This window comes from Papio anubis, chromosome 5 (genome assembly GCF_008728515.1).
Source record: "Papio anubis isolate 15944 chromosome 5, Panubis1.0, whole genome shotgun sequence".
NCBI lineage: Eukaryota > Metazoa > Chordata > Mammalia > Primates > Cercopithecidae > Papio > Papio anubis.
In genome coordinates, this window is record NC_044980.1 from 39,729,240 (window position 1) to 39,751,364 (window position 22,125).

The window sequence follows — 22,125 nt, forward strand, 5'->3', positions numbered from 1 at the left end:
TAATAATGACTAGTAAAGCTGTGAGATAGGCTTTCCCAGGGACAAGAAAAAAAATGAGCTGACACAGCACAGAGGAAAGCCACATTGTAGAAAAAGAAAAAAAAAACCCCACATAGCTTATAATTTAAAACAAAAAAACTTAAAAATTATATGCTCTACGTGTTTGTTGAAGTCAGAAAAGTATTCATAATCTCACCCAAATAACCTCTCCCAGCATTGTTCACAGTTTCCCAACTCCTTGGCAGCTTTTCACCCTTTCAGATATGCTAATCAGCACAATAAGCTTAAACATTTTTAGAACTATAACAGCCAGAAACAGGCAGGTAGAATTTTACAAGTGAGAAGAAGATACCTAATAAGAGAATGGGTTATCTAAGAAGATAGTGGAAATATCCAGAAAATAATGTTAAAAAGACTTTTCATAGGTACATTGAGAAAAAGAGTTTTGGGGAGTTCAAGAAGAAGAGAGAAAATATTGGACTATTAAAATGTGACATGATTTTAAAGTCCTTTATCCAGAGTTATAAATTGGATGCATTTGATATTCTTAGAGAATCAGTAAAGATGTGAATTGCATTTTCTCCATCACCTTCAGCTGTCAGTTAAAGTAGGAAAATACATACAGCTAAAGTAGGAAAATATATAAAAGAAACTACTTATAATTTGACAACCAGAAATAAACTGTTATGCTTTATTATTTTTGTTTGTAGATTTTGTTTTTCAATGCACATTTGATTTTTCAAACAAAACGTGATCACATTTTATGTGCAATTTTGTAACCTATCAGATCCTCAATATTTAGGCTTGTGCTATCACATAAAGATGATTATAAAAGGCCTTAGGAGTGTTTTATTTTAAACACCAAAGGGACCACCCACAGTACTAAGGAATAACTTGAGAGTCACCACCCCCTGCCTAGCGCTGTGCTTCAACCTTGGTTACCGACTTAGGAAGCTTGGTTTCTTTTTAAAATCAGCCATTCACACTGCTGCTTCTTTCAGGTTTTCTCTCCTCTTGGTATCCTCCGGAGTGCTGTAGTCAGAGAGAACGGGAGTGGAATAAGAGATTAAAAGATGATGGGACCTTAAGGAAATGCTTGAAACCATTTAAGTCTGCTGAATATTTTCAATTTGTGTGTCCATGGCATCACCCAACCCTTACTTGTCTTTACAGAATTCAATGGTAGGAGATAGAGTTTGATAGGATTATACCAAATTTTTATTTTAAAAAAAAACATTTATTTATCTTTGTAATTTATTTCTTTCTTTTAACTGACAAATAAAAATTGTATGATTTATCATGCACAACATGATGTTATAAAATATGTATATATTGTAGAATGGTTCAATTGAGCTAATTAACCATATGCATTACCTCCCATACTTATCATTCGTAGGGAGAATACTTAAAATCTACTCTCTTAGGAGTTTTTAAGAATATAATACATTGGTTCTAGAGCAGCCTGGCCAACATAGTGAAACCCCGTCTCTACTAAAAATACAAAAATTACCCAGGCATGGTGACGCTCACCTGTAATCCCAGCTACTTGGGAAGCTGAGGCAAGAGAATCACTTGAACCCGGGAGGCAGAGGTTGCAGTGAGCTGAGACTGCACCAATGCACTCCAGCCTGGGTGACAGAGCAAGACTCCATCTCAAAAAAAGAAAAATAAAAAGCAAATAATACATTGGTATTAATTAAGTCACCATTTTGTATGCTAGATCTCTTGAACTTATTCCTTCTGTGTAACTGAAGTTTTGTATCCTTTGACCAACATCTGTTTAACAATCCCCACCCTGACCCCACAGCTTTTGGTAACCATTTTACTCTTTACTTATTAGAGGTCAACATTTTTAGATTCCAAATATAAGTGAGATCATTCAGTATTTTTCTTTCTGTGCTTGTTTTATTTCACTTAACATAATGTTATCTGGGTTAATCCATGTTGTCACAAATGACAGAATTTTCTTCTTTTTTAAAGGCCAAGTACTATTTCATTGTGTCTCTTTACCACATTTTCTTTATCCCCTTATCCTTTGATGGACACTTAGGTTGGTTCTGTATCTTTGCTATTGTGACTAATGCATCAATGAACATGGGAGTGCACATTGCTCTTTGATATACTGATTTCATTTACTTCGGATACATACTCTGTAGGGGACTGCTGAATCATATGCTGGTTCTATTTTTAATTTTTTGAAGATCCTTCAAACTTCTATTTGAAATAGAAACTGAAAAGACAAGCAGAGTCACTTAGCCTTCTCCCTGGTTCTTTCACTTTTTATACACCCAAGTCACAAATCTTGACTTGTACAAATGTATTAGTTTTCAAATCATTTAAGAAATGTAAGCTAAAGAAAAAACTATTAATGACAACTATAGTAACACTAAAATAACTTATCAAAGGATATACATGATGTAAATTCTGACATCAAAAAATATGAACTGTTTGATGAGAGAGTAACAATGTAGAGTTGTATGCAAAGTTAAGTTGTAATCACTTTGAAATAGGTGTTGTGATTAAAAGACGTTCTCTGGAAGCCTCATGATAAGCACAAAGCAAAAATCTTCAGTAGAAGCACAAAACAGAAACAGTATTCAAAGAATACCAGGACTGAAAACCGCGAAACCACAAAAACAGCAAGAAAGAAAGAAAGAAAAATGTATCTTCCAGCCTGGGCAACATAGGGTGGCCCTATCTCTACAATAATTTTTAAAAAATTAGCTGGATGTGGTGGCACATGCCTGTGGTCCCAGCTACTCACAAAGGCTGAGGTGGGAGCATCGTTTGAGCCTGGGAGGTCGAAGGTGCAGTGAGCTGTAATCACACTACTGCACTCCAGCCTGGGCAACAGAGGCCCTATCTCCAAAAAAAGAGTATGTACAAAACAACAACAGCAACAACAACAACAACAACAAAATAACAAAATGGCAGTAGTAAGTCCTTATCTATCAATAATTACCTTGAATGTAAATGAATTAAGTTCTCTAATGAAAAGACATAGAGTAAGTGAATGAATAAAAAACAAGACCCAACTATATGTTACCCATAGGAAACTCACCTCACTTTTAAGGGCACACAGACTGAAAGTTAGGCGATGGAAAAAAAGATATTCCACATCAATAGAAACCAAAAGAGAGCAGGGGTAACTATACTTATATAAGATAAAATAGACTTAAAGTCAAAAACTGTAAAAAAGAAATAAGAAGGACATTATATGATGATAAAGGAGTCAACTCATCAAGAGGGTATAACAATTGTAAATATATATGTACCCAACCTCAGAGAACCTAAATATATGAAATAAATATTAAGGATATGATGGAAGAGACAGATTGCAATACAATGATAGTAGGGTATTTCAATACCCCACTTTCAGCAATGAAAGATAATCCAGAAAATTAGTGAGAAAACATTGGATTTGAATAACACGTTAGACCTAATGAATCTAACACACACAAACACACACACACACACAGAGAGAGAGAGAGAGAGAGAGAGAACATTCCATCCAACAGCAACAGAATACACATTCTTCTCAAGTGCACGCGGAACTTTCTCCAGGACAGATAACATGTTAGGGCAAAAAAACAAGCATCAGCAAATTTAAGAAGACTGAAATTATATCAAGTATCTCTTTTTTTTTTTTTTTGAATTGGAGTCTTGCTCTGTCACCCAGGCTGGAGTGCAGTGGTGCAATATCAACTCACTACAACCTCCGCCTCCCAGGCTCAAGTGATTCTCCCACCTCATCCTCCCGGGTAGCTGGGACTACAGGCGTGAGCCACCACATCCAGCTAATTTTTGTATTTTTAGTAGAGACAGGGTTTCACCACGTTGGCCAGGCTGGTCTCAAACTCCTGACCTCAAGGGATCTGCCTACCTTGGCCTCCCAAAGTGCTGGGATTACAGGTGTCAGCCAAGATGAAAGGGAATAAAGATTTAAAATAAATAAGCTAATGTCATACCTCAAGGAAACAGAAAAAGAAGAATAAACTAAACCAAAATTAGTGTAAGAAAGGAAAAAATAAAAATTAGAGCAGAAATAAATGAAATAGAGACTAGAAAAACAGTACAAAAAGATAGATAAAATAAGTTCTTTTTTGGAAAGATGAACAAATTTGACAAACTAGATTAATTTAAAAAAAGAGAGGATTCATAATACCACAAAAATACAAAAGATCATCAGAGACTATCATGAATAATTATACACCAACAAATTGGATAACTAAGAAGAAGTGCTTAAATTCTTCTATCCATTTAGGTCCTTTAAGTGTTTCTGTAAAGTGTTGTTCAAGTTTAATGTTTTCTTATTAATTTTCTGTCTGGATGATCTTCCAGCATTGAAAGTGAGGTATTGAAGTTTTCTACTGTTATTATATTGCAATCCATCAGATCCTGTGGATCTGAAGAAAGAGATGGGTTGCAATATAATATTTATATTTTGTATAAATATAAATATTTGTTTTATGTGTTTAGGTGCTCCAGAGCATACAATATACAAAGACTGAATCATAAAAAAATAGAAAATCTGAACAGAACAATAATGAGTAAAAAGATGGAATCTGTAATCAAAGATCTTCCATTAAAAAAAAAAAAAAAAAAAAAAAAAAGCCCAGGACCTGATGGCTTCATGGCTGAATTCTACCAAACATTTATTTTTTATTTTTCCTCACTGTCACCATTTTTATTCAGCATAATACTGAAAGTCCTAACCACAGCAATTGGGCAAGAGAACAAAATAAATGGTATTCAAATTTAAAGAGAAGAGGTCAAGTTGTTTTTGCTTTTAAACAACATGACCTTATATTTAGGAAAAACTGTAGGCTGGGCGTGGTGGCTCACACCTGTAATCCCAGCATTTTGGGAGGCCAAGGTGGGTGGATCACCTGAGGTCAGGAGTTTGAGACCAGCCTGTCCAACATGGGAAAACCCCATCTCTACTAAAAATATAAAAATTCACTGGGTGTGGTGGTGCACACCTATAATCTCAGCTACTTGGGAGACTGAGGCAGGAGAATTGCTTGAACTTGGGAGGCTGAGTTTGCAGTGAGCCCAGATCGCGCCACTGTACTCCAGCCTGGGCGACAGAGCAAGACTCTGTCTCCAAAAAAAAAAAAAAAAAAAATAAGTAAAGACTACACTAAATACATCTTAGCAGTGATAAATGAATTCAGTAAATTTGCAGGCTACAAAATCAACATGCAAAAATTAGTAGCATTCCTACAGGTTAACAGAGATGATTCTGAAAAGAAAATCAAGAAAGAAATCCCATTTATAAAAGCTACAAAATAAAATACCAAGGAATAAATTTAATCAAAGAAGTTAAAGATTCTACAAAGAATACTATAAAACACTGACGAAAGTAATTTAAGAGAACATAAAAAAGGAAAGATATCCCATGCTCTTGGATTGGAAAAATTAATATCATTAAAATATCCATGCTCCCCTAGTGATCTACAGATTCAATGCAATCTCTATCAAGATATCAGTGAAATTATTCACATATATAGAAAAAATTCTAAACATTTATAAAACAGCAAAAGACCCCAAGTAGCTAAACAAATCCTGAATAATAACAATGCTAGAGGTACTACACTACCTGCTTTTAAATTATACTACAAAGATACAACAAAAGTAGTCTGTAAAAAAATAATAGTTTATACAAAAACAAGTAGTATGCTAACAAAAATAGCATACTAGTGTCCTAAAAACAGACACATAGATGACTGGATCAGGATAGAGAACCAAGAAATAGATTTGTGTACTTACAGCCAACTCATTTCTGAAAAAAGTGGTAAGAACATACATTGGGGCCAGGTGTGGTGGCTTATGCTTGTAATCCCAGCACTTTGGAAGGCCAAGGTGGCTGAATCACAAGGTTGCGAGTTCGAGACCAGCCTGACCAACGTAGTGAAACCCCGTCTCTACTAAAAAAATACAAAGATTAGCTGAGTGTGGTAGCGCATGCCTGTAATCCCAGCTCCTCAGGATACTGAGGCAGGAGAATGGCTTGAACCTGAGAGGCAGAAGTTGCAGAGAACTGAAAACATGCCATTGCACTCCAGCCTGGGCAACAGAGCAACTTTGTCTCAAAACATACAAACAAACAAAAAAACAAAACAACAACAACAAAAAACCAAAAATACATTGGGGACCACGCGCGGTGGCTTGTGCCTATAATTCCAGCATTTTGGGAGGCCAAGGTGGGTAGATCATGAGGTCAGGAGTTCAAGACCAGTCTGGCCAACATAGTGAAACCCCATCTCTACTAAAAATACAAAAATTAGCCAGGTATGGTGGCACATGCCTGTAGTCCAGCTACTTGGGAGGCTGAGGCAGGAGAATTGCTTGAACCCAGGAGGCGGAGGTTGCAGTGAGCTGCGGCCATGCCACTGTGCTCTAGCCTGGGTGACAGAGTGAGACTCTGTCTCAAAAAAAAAAAAAAGCAGGCCAGGCATGGTGGCTCAGAGTTGTAATCCCAGCACTTTGGGAGGCTGAGGTGGGCAGATCACGAGGTTAGGAGTTTGAGACCAGCCTGATTAACATGGTGAAACCCCGTCTCTACTAAAAATACAAAAATTTAGCTTGACGTGTTGGTACATGCCTGTAATAATTTCAGCTACTCAGGAGGCTGAGGCAGGAGAATCGCTTGGACCCAGGAGGCAGAGGTTGTAGTGAGCCGAGATTGCACTACTGCACTCCAGCCTGGGCAACAGAGTGAGACTCTGTCAAAAAAAAAAAAAAAAGAAAAAAGAAAAGAAACACTGGGGAGAGGATAATCTCTTTAAGAAATGCTGTTGGGAAAACTGGGTATTTATAAGAATAAAACTAGATTCCTATCTTCTGCCATATACAAAAATAACTCAAATGAATTAGACTTAAATGTAAAATGTGAAATTATGAAGCTACTAGAAGAAAACATAGGGAAACATCATAGATCGATGGTTCAGGCAATGTTTTTTGGGGTAAGATCTCAAAAACACAGAAAACAAAAGCAAAAATGGACAAATGGGATTATATCAAGCTAAAAAGCTTCTACAAAGCAGAACACTCAAAACAGTAAAGAGAGACAACCTGTGGAAATAGAGAAAATATTTGTAAGCTATTCATCTGACAAGGGATTAAGAATCAAAATATATAGGGAAGTAACTCAGTAGTATATATTAATACTAATCTGATTAACAATGGGCAAATGCCCTGAATAGACATTTTTCAAAAGAAGACATACAAATGGCTAACAGGTATATGAAAAAATGCTCAATATCACTAATTGTATTAGGCCGTTATTTGTGTTGCTGTAAAGAAATACCTGAGACTGGGTAATTTATAAATAAAAGAGGTTTATTTGCCTCATGGTTCTGCAGGCTGCATAAACGTGGCATCAACATCAGCTCAGCTTTTGGTGAGGCACTCAGGGAGATTTTACTCATGGCGGAAGTGAAGCAAGAGCAGGCGTGTCACATGGCAATAGTGAGAGCAAGAATGAGTGAGGGGACCAGGTACAGTGGCTCATGCCTGTAATCCCAACACTTTGGGAGACCGAGGCGGGCAGATCACATGAGGTCAGGAGTTCAAGACCAACCTGTCCAACATGGCAAAACCCTATCTCTACTAAAAATACAAAAATTAGCCAGGCCTGGTAGCAGGTGCCTGTAATTGCAGCTACTCAGGAGGCTGAGGCAGGAGAATCACTTGAACCCAGGAGGTGGAGGTTGCAGTGAGCAGAGATTGTGCCACTGCACTCCAGCCTGGGCAACAGAGCAAGACTGTCCAAAAAAAAATAAAGAATGAGTGAGGGGGAAAATGTCATACACTTTTAAATAATCAGATCTTAACGAGACTCACTATTGCAAGGGTGACGCCAAAGGGATGGTGCTAAACCATTTATGAGAAATCCACCCCTCCCAACAAGCCCCACCTCCAACACGGGGATTACATTTCAACATGAGATTTGAAAGGGACATCTAAAGTATATCTTTCCACCCCTGGGCCCCTGAATCTCATGTCCTTCTCACACTAAAATAGATACCTGCCCAATAGTCCCCCAAAGCCTTAACTCATCTCAGCATTAACTGAAAAGTCACAAGTCTCAAGAACAAGGTTCAATCTAGAGGTAAGTTTCTTCTACCTATAAGGTTGTAAAATCAAAAAAAGTTACTTACTTCCAAGATATAATTGGGGTACAGGCATTGGGTAAATGCTCCTTTCCCAAAGAAGAGAAATCAGCCAATAGAAAGAAGCTACATGCCCCATGCAAGTCTGAAACACAACAGAGCAGTCATTAAGTCTTCAAGCTCCAAATAATCTCCTTTGACTCCAGGTTCCACATCCAGGACACACTACTGTGAGGGGTGGGCTCCACTTCACCTCTTAGGCAGCTTTACTTCTGTGGCTTTGCAGGTTTCAGCCACTATAGTTGCTCTCATGGGTTGGAATTGAGTGCCTGAAGCTTTTCCAAGCTCAATATGTAAGCTACTGGTGGATCTGCCATTCTGGGGTCTGGAGGACAGTGGCCCCCTTTCCACTAATTCACTAGGCCGTACTCCAGTGGGGACTGTGTGTGGGGGTTCCAACCCCACATTTCCCCTCTTTACTGCCCTTGTAGAGGTTCTCTGTGAGGGTTCCACCCCTAAGCAGACTTCTGCCCGAGCAACCAGGCTTCCTCATACATCCTCTGAAATGTAGGTGGAGGCTGCCAAGCCTCCTTCACTCTTGCACTATGTGTGCCTATGAGCTTAACACCACACGGAAGCTGCCAAGGCTTACAGTTTGTACTTGTTGAAGCAGCAACCCAAGTATCTGGGGTTCACTGGGCTAAGGCTGGAGCTTGGAGAGTGGCCTGCATGCAGGGAGCAGTGTCTTAAGGCTGTGCAGGGAAGCAAGACCCTGAACCTGGCCCCTGAAGTCATTCTTTCCTCCTAAACCTCCTGACCTGTGATGGGAGGGGCAGCCTCAAAGATCTCTAAAATGCCTTTGAGGTCTTTTCTCCATTGTCTTGGCTATTAACACTTGGCTCCCTTTTAGTCGTGCAAATCTTTCTAGCAAGTGGTTGCTCCAAAAACCCCCTTGAATTCCTCTCCTGATGATGCTTTTTCTTTCTCTGCCGCATGGCCAAGCTGCAGATTTTTCAAACTTTTATACTGCGCTTACCTTTCCTATATGAATTCCAACTTTAAATCATTTCTTTGCTCCTAAATCTGGCATAGGCTGTTAGAAGCAGCCAGACCACATCTTGAAACTTGCTGCTTAGAAACTTGTTCTACTAGATACCCTAAGTTATCACTCTTAAGTTCAAACTTCTACAGATCCTTAGGGCATAAACAGAATACAGCCGAGTTTTTGCTAAGACATAACCAGGTGACTTTTGCTCTAATTCCCAATAAGTTTCTCATTTCCATCTGAAACTTCATCAGCCTAGACTTCAGTGTCTCTATCACTATCAGCATTTTGGTTACAATCATTTAACCAGTCTGTAAGAAGTTTCAAGCTTTCTTTAATTTTTCTGTCTTCTTTGGAGCCCTTCAAACTCTTCAAACCTCTGCTCATTACCCAGTTCCAAAGCTGCTTTCACACTGTTAGGTGTCTTTATAGCAATGCCCCAATTCTCAGTACCAGTTTTCTGGATTAGCCTGTTCTTTGTGTTGCTATAGAGAAATATCTGAGGCTGGGTAATTTATAAAGAAAAGAGGTTTAATTAGGTCATGGTTCTGTAGGCTGTACAAGGATGACATCAACATTTACTCAGTTTCTGGTGAAGCCTGCAGGGAGCTTTTACTCATGGCAGAAGGCAAAGTGGGAACAGGCATGTCGCATGGCAAGGGTGAGTGCAAGAGATAACCCAGACATTCAAAGTAGAGCTAATACTAATCCTTCTCAAACCCTTCCAAAAAATTGAAGAGGAGGGAATACTTTCACATTCTTTTTATGAGGCCAGTGTTATCCTGATACCAAAGCCAAAGAAGTACGTTACAAAAAGAGAAAACTACATGCCAACATTCTTGATAAACATAGTTAATATAGATACAAAAATCTCAACAAAATAGTCGCAAACTGAACAACACATTAAAAGGATCATCTACCATGACCAAATGGGATTTATTCCTGCAATGCAAGGATGGTTCAACATACACAAATCAATAAATATGTTGTATGAGTTTAACAGAATGACAAAAACTATATGATCATCTCATTAGATGCAGAAAAACGTTTGACAGAATTCAACAACATTTCACGATAAAGACTCTCACCAAGTTAGGTACAGAAGAAAAGTACCTTGACACAATAAAGGCCATATATGAGAAGCCCACAGCTAACATTATACCCAACAGTGAAAAATTGAAAGCCTTTCAGTTAAGCTTTGGATCAAGACAAAAAGGCCCACTTTTGCCACTTTTATTCAACATAGTATTGGAAATTCTTGCCAGAGTAATTAGGCAAGAAAAAGAAATAAAAGGCATCAAAATAGAAAGGAAGAAGTGAAAATGTCTGTGTTTGCTGGTGTCACAATCTAATATGTAGCAAACCCTACATACTCCACCAGAAAACTGTTAGAAATAATAAATGAATATAGTAAAATTGTAGAATATAAAATAAACACTAAAAAGTACATTTCTATAAACTAACAACAAACTATATGAGAAAGAAATTAAGAAAACAATCCCATTTTCAATAACTACAAAAAATATTTAGAAATAAATTTAACCAAGCAAGTTAAAGACCTGTACATTGCAAATTACAAAACACTGATGAGAAATTGAAGAAGACATAAACCAATGGAAAGATATCCCTTGTTCATGGATTACAAGAAAATATTGCTAAAATGTCCATACTACCCACAGTGATCTAGAGTTTTAGTGAAATCTTTAACAAAATTCTAACATCATTTTTCAAAGAAATAGAAAAAATATCTTAAAGTTTCTATGGAACTGCAAAAAACCCCAAATAGCTAAGGCAATCATGGGCAAAAAGAACAAAGCTGGAGGTATTACTTTCCCTGATTTTAAACTATACTACAAAGCTATAGTAATTAAAACATCATGATCCTGGCAAAACCATATACCCATCAACCAGTGGAACAGAATAGAGAACCCAGAAATGCACCCCACATGTATGGTCAATTGATTTTTTTACAAAGGTGCCAAGAATACACAATGGGGAAAGGATAGTCTCTTTAGTAAATGGTGTTGGGAAAACTGGATATCCACATGCAGAAGAATTAAATTGGACCCTTATCTAGCATCATATATAAAAATCTACTCAAAATGGGATGAAACCTTAAGCATAAGACCAGAAACTGAAAAATTGCTTGAAAAAAATCTAAGGGAAAAACTGTATTGTTCTAGGTAGGGTTTTTTTTGGATCTGAATCCAAAAGTGCAGGCAACAAATGCAAAAATAGACAAATGGGATTATAACAAACTAAAAGCTTCTGCATAGCAAAGGAGACAATCACCAGTTTTCAGAGACAACCTGCAAATTGGGAGAAAATATTTGTAAGTCATGCAGTCAATAAGGGGCTAATATCAAAAATATATATGGAGCTCAAACAACTCAATAACAAGAAGACAAAAAACCCAATAAATTATCGGCAAAGTACCAGGAAAGGGAGATGGAAGTGAAGCAAAAATAAAAAATGGACAAGAGACCTGAGTAAACATTTCTGAAGGGAAGACATGCAAATGACCAACAGATATGTTTAAAAAGTGCTCAACATTGCTAATCATTAGAGAAATACAAGTTAAAATCACATTGAGTTATCATCTCACACCCGTCAGAATGGCTACTATCAAAAAGACAAAAGGCAACAAACATTGGTATGGATGTGGAAAAAAGGGAATCCCTGTACACTTCTACACTTGGTAGGAATGTAAATTAGTACAACTATTATGGAAAACTGCATGGAGGTTTCTCATAAAACTTAAGAAAATTATCATATGATCTAGCAATTCTACTTTTGGGTATTTACAAAAGTAAATGTTCATTGCAGCACTACTCACAATAGCTGAGTTATAGAATCAACCTAAGTGTCCCTCAACAGATGAATAGATAAAGAAAATGTGGTGTGTGTACACAATGGAATAGTATTTAGCCTTAAAAAGGAGGAAATTCTGTCATTTATGACAACATAGATGGAATTGGAAAACATTATGTTAAGTTAAATAAACCAGGCACAGAAAGACAAATAGCACGTGTTCTTACTTATATAATGTAAAACAATCGAACTCGTAGAAGCAAAGTAGAATGGTGGTTACAGAGACTGGGATAATAGGGCAATAAAGGTCAAAGGGTACACAATCTCAGTTAGCAGAAATATATTTTGAATTCTATTGTACAGTGTGGTGAATGTAGTTAATATTGGTGTATCATACATTTCAAAATTGCCAAGAGTAAATTTCAAATATCTTTACCACAAAAAATGTTGAATATTTTAGGTGATAGAGATGTTAACTGGCTTGATTAAATTATTTCACACTATATTTAGAAATCATAATATCACTTTGTACCTCATAAATTTACACAATTATAAATTGTCAATTTGTAGTTATAAAAAGAAGTGCAAGCTAAAGTAATACTTTATTGTTTTTCTTCTCCAGGCGATAAGCTTATTCATTTTGGTGGGATTTATAGGAGAGTTCCAAATTTTTTCAAGGTGAGGACTTTTTGGGTTGTGTGTAAAAATCATTAAATTAAAAAAAAGTTTTAGAAATTCTTTAGTCTAATTTTGACATTGCAGTTTGAATCTGTGTATCCCTCTAACATATTTTCTCTTTCCATATTTTTATAAAAGACAATGGTAACAAAAGTGTGTTTTAAAAATTATTCTTCTTTTACTTAATCTTTCTCCCTGTAAAATGGAAGACTAAAAGTATAAGTTTTTTGTACCAGTGCTGTGGTTTTATCTGTAATGCAGATAATCACAGTGGACTTATATATCTTAGAGCAATATTTGGTCTTTAAATGTAACCCTTGCAAAACATCCTCTGGATTTTAAAGGTTGAGAGTTTTTTAAGAAAATAGTCTTGTCAGTTCTTGAGGCCTGGAGAAAACCCTGTATCGTTTATCCAAGGCTTTGTTATTCTCTCACTGTGTCAGATTGACAAGACAGAGCCAGGTCAGTTCACTTTATGGAACGATCAGAAAATGTGTCAGGGGCTGTGCTAGGTAATGGGGATACCGCAAGGAGCAAGAAGGCACTGGGAGCATGCTGAGTGATTCGTATCTTGAACCAGTTCATGGCAATATGAATGTGCTAAGGGCTCGGACAGAGGCCTGCTCAGGGTGATGTGGGAGCATAGCAGGAAGGTCAAGCAAACTTCCTCTCCTAAGCCTCCATGTTTGGGGAAGCCTTCTGCATTTCCCCAGGACAGAGACTAGAAAAATAACAATAAGTTCAGATTGTTCAAGGTTGTCAAAAGTATTCAGGTATTTTGATCATTGGTACCCTATGAAAACCACAGGTTGGCAAGATTGGCCCTGTGAAAGCATCCGAGGCACACACTACAGAATGAGAGTCATTACTTTCAGAGTAACCTGACCCTCTTAAGACATGCAAGAATCATCTTGACTCGGGATATCGCCCAGCCGAGGAATGTGCTGGGAATCCAGAATTCAGGAATACTAGTTCTTTTATCCTTCATAGAGCATCATTTTAGGCAAGGCTTCCTTAGTCTCTTAAAGCTGACTCGGGTAGTCTTTTCCATATGACACAGCCAGAATGTGAGCATTGTATGGGAGTCAACTCTCCATTTGTACATGTACTTTATTTTAGTGGAGCTGTTTAAGCTCAAATTGCCCTCCTTGGTTGTGTGCTTGAGAAGTGGCCTAAATGAACAGGGGATGCCTTTAAATAAATTCCTGTCCATTCAGCCTCTGCCAATTTTTAGTTTTCCACTTCTCATGGGGACTTTTTGTAGTTTCTTGTCTCTCAGTTAAGTGTTTCTGGATAACTCTTCAACTCATCATTCAGAATCTCTTCAAAGGCCATAAAACCTTCCTCCCTTCAAAGGTCATAAAACATATTTACATATGTTTTCACCTACCCTCCCAACTCAAACTCTCCCTTATCTATATTCCCGTAACACATTATATTGAATGCATTTCTGTTCTGAAATCCATCAAATGAGATATATTGTACTACGATTATTTGTTTATACATCTGTGTCTCTGTCCTTCCTTCTATCAATAGTCAATGACCTACCTCTTTTTTTACAATTAAATTAAATTTTATTTTTTATTTTTTTCTGAGATAGAGTCATGCTCTGTCACCCAGGCTGAAGTGCAGTGGTGCAGTCTCAGCTCACTGCAACCTCTGCCTCCCAGGTTCAAGCAATTCTCCTGTCTCACTTCCCAAGTAGCTGGGATTACAGGCATGCACCACAATGCCCGGCTAATTTTTGTGTTTTTAGTAGAGACGGAGTTTCACCATCATAGCCCAACTGGTCTCAAATTCCTGACCTCAAGTGATCTGCATGCCTTGGTCTCCCAAAGTGCTAGGATTACAGGCATGAGCTACCATGCCCGGCCAATGACCTACCTCTTTTATTATTTCTACAACTCTAGTGTCTTTAGAATCTGGCATATAATAGATTTTTTTTTTTTTTTTTTTTTTTTTTTGAGACGGAGCCTCCCTCTGTCACCCAGGCTGGAGTCCAGTGGTGCAATCTCTGCTCACTGCAGCATCTGCCTCCTGGGTTCCAGTGATTTCTTTTGCCTCATCCTCTTGGGTAGCTGGTATTACAGGCACGCGCCACCCTACCTGGCTAATTTTTTTGTATTTTTAGTAGAGATGGGGTTTCACCATGTAGGCCAGCCTGGTCTTGAACTCCTGACCTCAGGGGATCTGCCTGCCTCAGCCTCCCAAAGTGCTTGGATTACAGGTTTGAGCCACTGTGCCAGCATAATAGATGTTTAGTAAGTGTTAATCTCTAAGTCAGTGGGGCTCCCTCCATTTTTATATATTTTAGGATGCTTTTAGTGTCTCTTAGGAAAAATATTTGAGGCAACATTTAACTATTTTTGACTGTTTTCACTATTCTTTGTGTTCCCTTGTGTATCTTTCTACTTGCTTTATGATGGACAATTTGACACTGTGGCAGTGCCTCCTCTCCAGTCAACTGTCAGTGGGACTCCTATGCCCCTTGGTCAGAATGCAATGGCTGTACCAAGACTCAGGTAGGAACACGCAAAACTTTGTATTTGATTATTTATGTGCAGAAATACTTAGGCATGGCCAAAATGGTATTATCTTTTGAATGTTCATTAAATAGTGTCAATGTTTTTTGAAAACCATGTTAGTAATTTTGAGGGGAGAAAAGTATGATTTGTTTAATAATTAATATTGTAATAAAGTAACTTGTATATTCATTTTTCTTGAAGGACTTTTCTAGATCTTATCTTGGAGCTAGAAATGTAGATAGGCTAAAAGTTCAAGGCAATTTACTAACTCTTTAACTATGAGAGAAATAGGAATAGCAGAACGAAATTTTTAGATAATTTAAAATGTTTCATATTCACTGAATTCAACTTTTCTTCTCATCTCAAACACACACTAGCAAATAGCAAAATGGCTGCTTGATTTTACTTCACAAATAGCGAACAACCATGAAAAAAAATTTTGCAAAATATCTTAAAACTTAATTGCTAAGTAATACAAGTACAATGTTGAACTTAATCTGAGTATTATAAAAAGCTTCTAAAAATGTTTGTATTCCTTATAAAATGTTCATTGGAGAAAATACAGAAAATTATAAAGAAATAAAGCATTATTCATAATTCTGCCTTTTTCTTTCTTTCTTTCTTTTTTTTTTTTTTGAGTTGGAGTCTCGCTCTGTCCCCAGGCTGGAGGGCAGTGGTGCGATGTTGGCTCACTGCAACCCCCGCCTCCCAGGTTCAAGTGATTATCCTGCCTCAGTCTCCCAAGTAGCTGGGACTACAGGCGCGTGCCACTACACCCGGCTAATTTTTTGTATTTTTAGTAGAGACAGGGTTTCACCATCTTGGCCAGGATGGTCTCCATATCCTGACCTTGTGATCAGCCCGCCTCAGCCTCCCAAAATGCTGGGATTATAGGCCTGAGCCACTGCACCCGGCCAATTCTACCATTTAGAAGAAACAAATTATATAACAGCATTTGGTATTTATTCCCTCAGCTCTGTGTACTTTTTCTCTGTGTATGCTTATAATTTAAAAAAATGAGATTATTTTATCATAGCTTTGTGTTCTGCTATTTTAATTTAACATTATACTATCAGCAAAATAATTTATAACAGCAGTATTACATTCCATGATATGAATATAGCCTTCTTATTTTTCCACTTTTTTATTGTTTGATTTATTTATTTATCTTTTTTATTGTTTGATATTTAAATTGTTTCCATTTTTGTTATAAAGAAAACTTTAATAAACATTTTGAATGTAGATATCTGTCCTCTTTTCTCACATTTTTCTGAGAATAGTCCTAGAAATAAAATGTTCATCTTAAACTTTCTGAACATTTGAAGAGTTAAATATTCTAGAAATAGTCCAGTTTGGGTAAAAATATATATTTTAAAATCACTTCTAATTAATAAAATTACAGAATCATACCACAGAAGATAATGATTATTTTGAAGCATCATCATTATTATCAGGTATTTATTTAGTACCTACATGGTGGTATTTTCAAAACAAATTGCCTGAATAAAGCATTTGGCTTCTAGCAACTATAATACATAACAGCTCTGATTACAGGCAAACAGGTACATGAATAACAAGCAAAGGTCAAAGAAACATCAAACACGTTAAATATTTTTATCATTTAAAAAGAAGAAAGAACACTAAACAGAAGCAGAGAGATAGAGGGTGTTTTTCATACAAGCAATTTTTTTCTTTGAGTGAAGGTGCGATGGGTACATCCTAGATTATAAAAACAAACTTTTCATTCAGAGAGAGACAAGCGAAAATGAGAAAGGGCTTGTAGGGTCAGACTTTGACAGGTGAGAATGAGACTGTGGAGAGTGGCTGCCATCAAGGGCTCCCTGGTAATATGGAGAAGAAAAACACTTTCTTATGCAAACAATGCCATCTGTGCTCTGGAACTTCACAAAGGACACTGTTAAGTCACACATGAGCGGCATCTTCATCACTTACAAAGAGACTAAAAACGGTATCAAGAAACCTTACCGAGTTCTGTTCCCACTCATATTCCTCTGTGGCTCCTTTGCTTAAACAAATGAAAGGCACTAGAGCCATGCTAGGGCTGGTGTGTACCTGCTCAGAGTTAAAATTAAGCCACTGTGACCCCTCATGATAAGGAATTCCCACTTCTAACCCAATTTAGGATGGATGAATAAGTTCGACATTGATAGGTACAGCAACTCTTCCCTGCTGATCTTCACTCAAGGTTTAAATCCTCAGGATGCTCAGTTTTGGTTCCATTTTTGTTTTGTTTTGTTTTTTTAATGGAGAAGAGGTGAGTACAGGAAGAGGCCTGGAAGATGCTCACTGATTGCCAGGGGTAGCTCTTTCTTTTTGTTTAAACATTAGATACATGTCTTCGTAGTGAATGAGGATTAAATAAACCTTAGTATGCATTAGTTCTAAGTTTCTCATTTAGTTTGATAATTTCTTCAGTTTTCCTATATTCTTTTCCCTCAAGAGGTTTGTATTTTACATATTCCTTTGTAGACGTAGCTTCATCTTTGGATTACTTAGGTTTCTGTTTTGTAAATTTGACTTCCATATTCATGTACTTCTCTCTGAATTGTTTTGTTTGCCTTTCTTCCTGAAGAAGGCTTACAGTTTAGCTGAAAGGAATTGCCATTACTCTTCTGAAGGTTTCCCTAACTCTGCTCCGTCTTAACTCTTTCCCAGTACCCTTATCCTCTCTCCAGAAAAAGTCATTTCACTTTCTCTAATGAACTCTTGGAACACAGATTTGGTAAATATATTAATCATTCTATGCTCTAATCTATTTGCTTATGTGTCTACCCTCTAAGCTTTACTCAGGTTACTTTCTTTTTTCTTTTCTTTTTCTTTTTTTTTTGAGACAGCATCTCACTTTGTCGCCCAGGCTTGAGTGCAGTGGTGTGATCTCAGCTCACTGCAATCGGGTTACTTTCTTAAAGATTCACTAACATGTTTTTGTTTTTTCTTTTTTTTTTTTTTTTTTTTTTTGCATTTAATCCTGAAAGTCAATATATGCCTGGGAGCTCTCTATAAATAATAGCCAAAATATTGCTGAACTCAAGGACAAGTACATCTGTGGATTCATTGATTTTTGAGGTTTTATTTCTGTAGAACACCAGAACAAATTTCCAGACATTGTTTGTCTAATTGTATTACTTTCTCTCAGATTTTATTACTCAGATAAAGGAAACTAGAGATATCTTTGAAAACAAACAAACAAACAAACCACTGCCTGCTTTGTGTTTAGACGCGCAGGCGGTCAGTTGCTGTGTATGGGCAGTATGGGGGCCAACCTTGTGTTGGAAATGCTTTTGAAACACAGTCCTGTGAACCTACAAGAGGATGTCCAACAGAAGAGGGATGTGGAGAGCGTTTCAGGTGTTTTTCAGGTAATTTGTTTTCCATAGGCTCAGCATGCAGATTGTAAATTCAAATGTTATTTGGTGAACTTGCTTATTATATATTTGTTAAATTTTACTGAATTTATATTGGCCTAAAATTAATTCCCCCAAATATCATCAGGATTTTTGTTGGTATGTTAATCACACACTCAGCTATCATTTTTTCAAATGCAAGGGGAAGCATCTGGTAATAAACACAGGAATGCTCTTTGTCTCTTTGAATGGAGCTCTGGCTACTGACAGACCCAAATAGTTCTTGACAGTGTATTTTGAGTAAAGATGCAGAGTGAGTCTTGTACGTACATTGAGATTAGACAAAAACAATGTTACTGCCTAAATTATTATATCTACAAGAAAAGCTACCCTAATGAACGGGTTAAGGAGCAATACAGTTCTCTCTTATGCATGGGGTAATTGAAACATAGTTTTGGCATTGAATATTATTTGACCAATACTCTATGTTGTATTTATGCAGTCAGATTAATGTAATAACATTAGTAAACATTTATGATTCTTGTTTCAAATAGTAGTGAGGGTTGTATATACAAGTGAAACACATGCCTCTTCCCTCACAAATGTTAAAGTTTTATGGGCAGAATAATACATAAATAATCCCTGTGTTAGAAGTGCTCCTCAATGATACCTGTTGAACGCTTATTTTACTTTCAAAATCCAAATTAGATAACAAATCCTTCAGGAAGCCTGCCCTAAATCCCCAACTGATAGAAGTAATTAACCAATCACTTCCGTATGTTCCTTATGCGTATTGTACCATCTGTCATTTGGATTATTTGTTGGCCTGAATGTGTCTCATGGTGAACTGTGAACTCCTTGAAGACATGAATTATATTTCTTTCATGTTGGCTTCTGGAGTCCCTGGTACATAATACGTTCTCAACAAATGTTTGCTGCATTGGATTGAGTGGCAGTATAGCAGGGCACATGTCCTATAAGGACAGCTGTGCACCAAACATCCTATGAGGACATAGAGGAAGAACATGTATCAGGGCCTGTGAGGCAGGGATGGCTTTCAAGAGGAGATAATGTTTAATTTGATTCTTGAAGGACAAGTAAGAGATAGGTAGAGAAAACCCTTCTAGGCAGAGAGAACTAACTAAGTGCAAGATCACTGGAGATGACAGAAAGCTTAGCTTTTTATTCATGCAGGTAGTCCGGTATGACTAGCGTATAAGAAGCTAGTAGGAGAACGGCTGGAGATGATGCTGGGGAGGTAGACCGGAACTGGATCATCTGGTACTCTCCAGTGCTTCCTTGGTATAGATTTATTGCTATCATAACGATTATGATCTATGTCTTTGTAGTATTTCCTATTAGATTGTAAAGTATATGAAAAGTCTGGCAAAGGCCATTTTTATTCATGTTTGTATCCCAGCCCCTATTGCGCTAAAGAAATATTGAATTTTAACCTTTTGATAAAATTGTCCTGCTCTTAAAGCTTATAAATTTAAATTACCAAGAAAAACTCAACTTCATCATCTTAGAATGACAGAAACAAACTGAAAGTTGAAGGTCAGGAAGTCAGTCTATCTTCCCAGTAGTTGGAATTATATACTTTAGACAAGCTGCTTGATGATTATGTGTGAGATCCTGAAATTCTGAATTCAGATCCTATTTTCAATTTTGTGTCTAATTGAGTTAAGAACCATTTCCGTGTGCCACAAAATGGAGACAAAATAATCACTAGTCCTTTCCTGGACAGTCTGAGGATTTATCTCCCATTTACATTGGCATATCAGTGCAGTGTTGCAGGTGGCAGGAAAACCCCTTTTGGTCCTGGGTAGTGTTTCTCGTCTTCCCTCTTTTACATTTGCGCATGGATTTTTCTTGTGTTCAGGTCAGTGCATCAGCAAATCGTTGGTCTGCAATGGGGATTCTGACTGTGATGAAGACAGTGCTGACGAAGACAGATGTGAGGACTCAGAAAGGAGACCTTCCTGTGATATCGATAAACCTCCCCCTAACATAGAACTTACTGGAAATGGGTAAGGTGCTGGGCAGTCTCCTGAGTACATCAACGAATTACAGTTTTAAATTTTGTTTTATTTTATGGTTTGGTAAGTCTAAGAACAAGTCTTCTAATAGGCAAGATTCTTCATTGTCTCAGAGCTCTTTGCCACATCCTGAGACAGTATTTTTGTTCACACATGTGTACCTATAGATACATGTGGCGAGATGTAGAGTGACCCCTTGTCCTGGGATGGTCCTGGTTTTAGCACTGAAATTCTAATTCTGAGACACCCCTCAGGCCCAGGGAAACCTGGACAGTTGGTCACTTCATGGGGATTGGAAGGGGGAGAGAGAGAGAGAGAGAGAGAAAAGACTGATTCAATAATGTGGGACTATTCAAGAGAATGAAGAGACAATAGAATGAGAACAGGATGAGAAGAGAGACAGAAGCAAGTGTGTTGTAATACCCAGGCTGAACAGCAATTGTCTAAACTAGTCAAGAAACTTTGTTTCCAACTGAAGATTGGAAAATACTGTGTTTATCTTATCAAAGAGAATTCCGAAGAAGTTTTAAGGGTCATATAACTTGTTAAGGTTTTGAGACCTAAAAATAGCTTATTTTAGAGTGAAAGAAGTAATTTTTCTGAAATATTTTAAAATTTATTAACAGAGAAATAGGGTAAAATTATTTGAAAGAGTATACCATTCAGTATGCTAAGAGGCAATTACTTAAAATTTATTACAGAGCGCTCTCCCTTCTTAAGAGTAACCTTAATTGTATTGGTTTTATCTGCAGATTCAATTCAAAACCAGCTGTTGCCATAGATACAAAAGAGCCATGTGTTTCCCCAATATGTTCTTAGATGGAAAGAATGTTGGACTTTCCGAGCTATTAGTTTTAGTGATTATACCAATCTGGGGAAGCTGGATAATGCTTAGTATGCATTAGGATGCTGTGCTCTTCATTTGAGCTCTCTCAAAGAAGTATTTAACTGTAATGCATTTTAAGAATTTCTAGAGTTCTCTAATAAATTTTTTTTTTTTCCACCAAGTGGTATTTCTGTTTTTTAATGGCTTTTTATCTCCTCCTTCTCCTCCTCCTCCTTTTAACAGTTACAATGAACTCACTGGCCAGTTTAGGAACAGAGTCATCAATACCAAAAGTTTTGGTGGTCAATGTAGAAAGGTGTTTAGTGGGGATGGAAAAGATTTCTACAGGCTGAGTGGAAATATCCTCTCCTATACATTCCAGGTACTTACGACGTTATTGATTTCTAATCTGGAATTGTCAGAGAGCATTATTTATATGATATTGACTTTTAGGTATATGTTGAGAATTTACTTATAGTCTAATGTGTGGTCAATTTTTATAAATGTTTTATGTTGACTTAAAAAGTATACACAGTGTTTTTGCTTTGGGGTACAGGGCAACGATACTTTTAACATGTGTCATTCAAACTGACATATCCTTATACCTCATTTTCAACTTCATGTTCTATATGGGCCCAAGACCTTATTGTCTGTGCCAGTGCAGGCATTAAAACTTAAGGCCCCATCCATGACTGGTAATGATAGTCTCCTGACACTGC

General features: G+C 37.1%; 1 protein-coding gene across 1 annotated transcript in view; it reads left to right on the forward strand.

Moving 5' to 3' along the window:
* Window positions 1–22,125, forward strand: part of C7 (complement C7) — an 81,757-nt gene that overhangs the window by 6,579 nt on the left and 53,053 nt on the right. Inside the window, exons 2-6 of the mRNA XM_003899617.5 lie at window positions 12,596–12,651; window positions 15,098–15,173; window positions 18,415–18,556; window positions 20,424–20,571; window positions 21,650–21,788. Coding sequence (XP_003899666.3) covers window positions 12,596–12,651; window positions 15,098–15,173; window positions 18,415–18,556; window positions 20,424–20,571; window positions 21,650–21,788 — 561 coding nt within the window. The remainder of the gene's footprint in view (window positions 1–12,595; window positions 12,652–15,097; window positions 15,174–18,414; window positions 18,557–20,423; window positions 20,572–21,649; window positions 21,789–22,125) is intronic.